Here is a 6,608-nt window from a genome sequence, read left to right on the forward strand (position 1 = left end):
TTTCACTGTATTTTAGGCCATATGTTTGTTTACGACTGTGAGAAGTTTCATTAAAATCTACATTGTGGAAAATTTTCTATTCGCGAAAATGTTATGAAAGCTGCTATTTTCCCATAGACTCCCATTATGAAAAAATGCGTGAGGTCCAAATTTTTAAAATCAGTCTAGCAAAAAATCATGCACACGACCCTATCCTTTTTATTTGCTGAACTTTCTAGGTATATTCTGAAGTTTTGAAAAATCAGAGTTTAATCAAATTCTACATTGTAGAAAAAATTTCGATCCAAACGTGCAGAACTACCTTAAAATATTTTTGTGGTTTGAAATAGAAGAAACAAATCTTTCTTTGCTTAAACATTTTTTGCAAAGATAATACATGAGCAGTTTTTGTGTCCTGTATTTTTGCACCTGGTATGCATTCTCACAAATAAATGTACACCAAATGTTCATTATTGTAGGTGTGGATGCTGCCACTATACAGAGAGCTGCAGCTGGTCTGCCAAGCAATATCTACAACACACTGGCTCAGGTGGCTGGCGTGACTCCTGCGGGTGTAACACCAGGGGTCACTCCACGAGTTACACCCGGATTTACACCAGGCTTCACTCCGAGGACAGGTTTCACGCCTCATACTCCTCAAGTTGGAGGATCCTCAAGTAGTAATTTTGCAGGTGGCTTTAGTGGAGGAATGAATTACAGGGTAGGTTTTTCTATATAATATCAACATTAAGAAATTAAATATAAATGTATATTGCAGTGTAGAAAAAAAGCCTGGGAAGTTGTGAAAAATTGTTATGGATTATTAGTGTGAAGAGGTGAAAAAGCTAAAGAGATCTAAAAAAAAATTGTGAAATAATTAAATTTCAAGGGCGTAACATGTTTTTAAAGGGTTATTTTGTGGGATATAGATTTTTCCGATTTCAAATATTGATCATAGAATATACATATACATGTATGTGCATTTGGATTAAATTGCGTGGGTTGACTAAACCATGAAATCAACAGAAATTAAAACCACCCACAAATATTAAAGATTTCAAAGTATATATAGTAATGGTAGATATGTGTTGAATGATTCTATCTCTGAATGTTCTTTGTGTCTGTCCATTAAAGAAGTTTTACAGCACAGTAGGATTTTAAGTTCAGGGGAAACATAGTTTTACAAAAAGGTTGAAACACTATAATCTGTCTTGTTGAAGTTCTAAGATTACACCAGTAAGTTGGTGTTAAATATCTAATATTACTTGCTTAATTTTAGGTTTTAATCTTTTTTTGGATTGTTTAAACTTGCATACTAACATTGTAGGATTCATAATTTTTTCAGCCCCAGAACCCAGTAGGTTCAACTCCTATGATGACACCAGCAGGCCAGGCAACACCATCATACCAACCTACCCCTAAATCTCAGTGGCCAGGTGCCACGCCTAGAACTCCAAGGAGTAGTGGTCAGTCTACATCAGGTTAGTAGTTTCCCATAGTAAATATATGTAGAATATTTCTGCTGTGGATGGTTACAGGGAAGAAAATTTCTTAAAAATTCTAAGCAAACTGATTGCTAGTGAAATTTACAGATCATTGTATATATAAAAGTGCAAGAGCTGCTAGAAAATCATGCCAACATTAAATCGTCCCTATTAGATGTATGCACTTATTGAGTGTACAATATAATGACTAAAGGTTTTGTTAGGTTTAACATAGGTTAAATAGGGTACATTCAGTGCGGCAGATTTAATGCCGATCCAGAAAATCATGCAGGATTCAAAAGGTATCTGTATAAGTAATACCTTTCAAATAGGAGCTAGTTTGTTTTAGGCAGAAAATTAATAAATAAAATGTTATTTGAGAGTTAAAGCTTCTCTTGCGCAAGAAAGAAATTAGGAAAGTTATTGTGAATTGGAACATTCAGGTTTCATGCAACCATTAAGTTACTATCATAATTATTTAGAAAATGCTGTAAAGAAACTCTAACTCTGGTTACACTTCTAGGTGCCAAACCAGGCGGTAGTGCAGGTACAGATTGGGCAAAGGCTGCAGAAATGTGGGCCAAACATAAAAAGATGGCACCAGGCACGCCTCGTAGTCCAGCAGTACGACCTTCACCAAGACGCGTAGAACAGTCACCAGCTGGGGACGCCACTCCTCTGTTTGATGAGAGATAGAAAAAACAGTTCATATAGGATTCAACACACAGAGACTTGCAAAGTTTCAAAATGAATTTGAACCAAAAACATTTTAATGAGGGTGCACTTTTTTCCATGTACTTCATGAACTGTGGTCATACAAATACAGTGTATATAGTTCATTAAAAAATGTGTCATTTAAGGCGTGGGCAAGCTGTGAGACTAGGTTCATGTTGAGTTATAAATAGATACACAATGTGTCAAGCTTTATGTTTGTTTTTGTACTTGCATGTACATTGAAAAACTGTGAAGTCAGTATGAATAGTTTTGCTGAAAAGGGTGCTTGTCAGGATTTTGTTATTGGAAGTTACACTATTGCAAGAAGCAAGATTTTTTTTTTACTGTACATAAACTATTTTGTACAAAAAAGGTAACTTATAGTGCTTGTGCTCATACTTCTTAGAACGCATCTGTATATAATTTTTGTTGCATTATTTTGCTTTGTGTTAATGTGAGCCATACTGAGCTGTTTTTGAATGTTCACATAAGACGATATTTGAATAACAAAGTAATGGAAACTGAGAAGAATGTTATTTAGTGGTTATATAGCATAGGAATTTTTTGAGGGTTTGTTTTAAGGGGGAATCTCTTTTGAATCATATTTTTAAATTGAACATCTAAGGATATTGTTGTGAAAAAATGATCAACATTATCTATCATGGCTCTGTGATACATAACCTTTTTTTTGTGTTGATTGGCTGTAAAATCCAACTAACTCGCAATATATCCTACAGAAACATGCTCATTGGATTGATTGATCTTTGTTGCATTCATAGGTCCACAAAATGGATAATGACTTGAAACAGTATACTGGCTCACTTGGGGTAAAACATCATTTGTAAGCAATGCAAGTTATTGTGGTTATGTCACTTTGTGTGGTTATGTTTGTTTGCTTGAAGTAATATTTACTGTGGGACTGCATCTTTTATTCAGGAATACTTTTCATCAGGTCAACTTTACTGCAAAAGTCAGTTGTATAAAAAAAACAAAAAAACATTGCGGCTCTTTTTGATGTAAAAATGTTTCTATCGAGAGGAATTTGTTTTCATATCAGCATATGTTTAAAAGGGGGAAAACATAAAACAAAAGAGCGTTTAAATGAAAGTGTACTGTACCCTTTTTACAGACTTGAGGGAATATTATTAGTGGAAGACCTGTATTTTAATAAGAACTTTACAGAAGTAGCCTATAATGTTACAAATAATTGTACAAAAAATAAGACTTGTTGCTGCTTGAATATGATAGCAATGTGAATCGCAATAAAAGTTAAAAAAGACATTCACAGTCTTATGTGTTTTTATCTGGACATAATTGAGGATAAAGAACTTCTGACACAGTGTCTTCTATCAAATTGTTATGAAGATCACTCGCCCAACTAGGGTATCAAACTTTAAGCCTCTCGTTATTTTGCCTTGTTCTCTACTTTGTAAATTAAGGGCCTCCGCGGCCAAATGGTAAGGTCGCTGACTTTGAATCGCTTGCCCCTCATAGCTGTGGGTTCAAAAACCTTGTTTAGGGTGTAGAATTCTTTCATGTCAGGAAGTCATCCAGCTTATTTATGGAAGGTCAATGGTTCTACTAGCTTGAAATAACACCCAGAGCTGCACCTGGGGTCTCTCTGCACCCTGAAAATCTTGAAAGTGGCTATATGACATAAAATTGTGTTAGTGTGAAGTTAAACCAAATAAAGCAAAACAAAAGAAACGGCTATCTGAGAAGACAACACTCGACTATCTACATGTTTAAAGGTTTAGGACTATATCATCTTAACACAGAAATATTTGATAAACGAACAACATTTTTACCAACAATCTACCTGGCCATTACATGTTCTGCAGTACTGTCTTGTACAATGGATACTTAAAATATTCTAGAAAAGTTTCTCCCCTTTAAAAATAAATACAATTTATAAAGAAATAAAAAATCCTAGTGAATTTTCAGTGTTATTTCAAAGACATTGAAACGAAGATATGTAACAGTTATTTGAAAATGGGGAATTTTTAAAGGTGCTGAACTATACAAAAGAGTGACCCCTTTATGCAGCCCTTTTCTGGAATTCATTGTATATATCAGTACACTGACACTTTGACTGTGTAGAGTAATATACATGTTTTATATGCTGTTAAATTTTCATGTGAAACAACCTTTTCTTTCTATGATTTGGTATTGTGTGATTTTTTACTTCTCAAAATGTAAGGCTAAAGAAACTAGAGCTATTTCTAGATTGATTAATGCTCCAGATGTGGATCATGTAGGACAACTAAAGTTTGAACTAATCTATGGAGTAATATCAAAAGTAACCTGGAATTCTATTTGAAAAGGGGGCTTAATTCATGAAATATTGGTACCAGAGTTGCAGACCTTGTGATATGATATTGGTGATAATGTGGGACAACTGGTAAGTTTGAATCAATGCCATCGAGTAATAACAGAGATAAAAGAGGTCATGTATCAAAATCAAGCTGTGGATGCAGACTTTTATCAAGTAGGATAGTTCTCCATAAACTTCATATAGTCGAGCCAGAGCCTACCTAATAAAGTGACCTAGGGGCATGCATTTTATTTGAAAGCTTTAATGAAAAAGATACTTTCTCATTGTAAACTAAGTGTATTGTCTCTTGCACTGCTTGGCAGTATATGTACTTAAAAGTTTCCAATTTCAGTTTTTCAATTAATCTCTGTACAAAGAGACAATTGTATCAGATGTGTAAATCTGCTGTTTCTCGAAAACTTGTACATCTAGCATTTCAATATTTTGCAAAAATGGGAATTGTCTTGACCTTAAAAAACAAATATCATTTCCTTAATGACTTTATGTGTAAAAACGGTTTTCAACATCAGTCTGAAAATTGTTCAAACTTTTGCCACATATCCAACAGTTTTGACAAAACATTGATTTGTACAAAAACTGTACCAATTTCCAAGTCCAAAAAGGGCCATAATTCAGCCAGAATAGTTAACACAGTTATGTGCTCTTGCCCACAGATAAAGACTGTTATAAACGGACTGTTTTCAAAGCCATATGTCAAACACTTTACACAAATATGAACTGGTACGAAACACTTAACCAAGAATTCTAAGTTAAAAGGGGCCATAAATCAGCCAGAATTAAAGATGGAGTTATGTGCTCTTGCCTAAAACTGAACGTGGTGATGGTACACAAGTGTTGAAAGTTTCAAAGCTTTATCTCAAATGACTTTGTCAAAATCATGGATTTCTTGCAGAATAAGGAATAAATATCATACATTCGGAAGATGGGTAATCACAACACCTCACCTGTGAGTAAATTTAAAAGGAAAAACATTTCAAGAGGATTCTTCTTCCAAACACTTCTTCTGTACACAAAACAGCACCTACAACACAAAATTTATATTCTTTACAATATACATGTAAAAAGCAAGCGTAATCATAATGTCAATACATTTTATGGTATCAATTAAATAAATTAAATGTACTGACATTTCACACTAAGCAGAGCAATAAATTCATCATTTTGTACTTTGAGTAAACCAGTTCACAGAATACATTGCTTTGTCAATATTCATTTAATGCACATGTTAATTGGGCACAGAACAAGAGCTGTCACAGGAGACAGTGTGCTCGACTATTTCGGTGCTGGATAGTGAAACTCGGCACATCTAAGGAAACTAGAGCTGTCACTGGAGTGTTTAATGACTCCAATTGTGTATGAAGATATTGCACAATAGCCTAAGTCTATGTCAAAAATATCAACTTAAAGTAATGAGAGGTAAAGATAAAATGTATCAAAACACTATATATGTATATCCTAAGCAAAAAGGGGCATAATTCATTAAATATTGGTGCCAGAGTTATGCAGCTTGTGTCATATGGTGTGGGTGATGATGTTGAACAACTATTTTAAGTTTGAATCAAATCCATTCAGTAATAACAGAGACAGAGTGAAAGTGCATCAAAACTAACCTAAAATTCTAAGTAAAAAGGGGGAATAATTAATGAAATATTAGTGCCAGAGTTATGCACCCTGCGTCATATGGTGTGGGTGATGATGTTGAACAACTATTTTAAGTTTGAATCAAATCCATTCAGTAATAACAGAGACAGAGTGAAAGTGCATCAAAACTTTAACCTAAAATTCTAAGTAAAAAGGGGAAATAATTCATGTAAAATTGAGTTATGCACCTTGTGTCATATGATAAGGGTAATGATGTTGAACAATTGTTTAAGTTTGAATCAGATCCATTCAGTAATAACAGAGATAGAGTGAAAGTGCATAAAACTTTAACCTGAAATTCTAAGTAAAAAGGGGAATAATTCATGAAAAATTGTGCCAGAGTTATGCATCTTGTGTCATATGATGTGGGTGATGATGCTGAACAACTATTTTAAGTTTTAATCAAATCCATTCTGTAATAACAGAGGTAGAGTGAAAGTGCACCAAAACTTTAA

At 34.0% G+C, this 6,608-nt stretch overlaps 1 protein-coding gene across 2 annotated transcripts in view; it reads left to right on the top strand.

Moving 5' to 3' along the window:
- LOC123533295 (transcription elongation factor SPT6-like) overlaps positions 1-3,458 on the top strand; it is a 38,393-nt gene extending 34,935 nt beyond the window's left edge. For both annotated transcript variants that reach the window (XM_053519848.1, XM_053519849.1), the window contains 3 exons: positions 459-700; positions 1,325-1,460; positions 1,987-3,458. In XM_053519848.1, coding sequence (XP_053375823.1) covers positions 459-700; positions 1,325-1,460; positions 1,987-2,159 — 551 coding nt within the window. In that variant the 3' untranslated portion in view covers positions 2,160-3,458. The remainder of the gene's footprint in view (positions 1-458; positions 701-1,324; positions 1,461-1,986) is intronic.
- The last annotated feature ends 3,150 nt before the right edge of the window (positions 3,459-6,608 follow it).

Source organism: Mercenaria mercenaria, chromosome 12, assembly GCF_021730395.1.
Source record: "Mercenaria mercenaria strain notata chromosome 12, MADL_Memer_1, whole genome shotgun sequence".
In the NCBI taxonomy this organism is placed as follows: domain Eukaryota; kingdom Metazoa; phylum Mollusca; class Bivalvia; order Venerida; family Veneridae; genus Mercenaria; species Mercenaria mercenaria.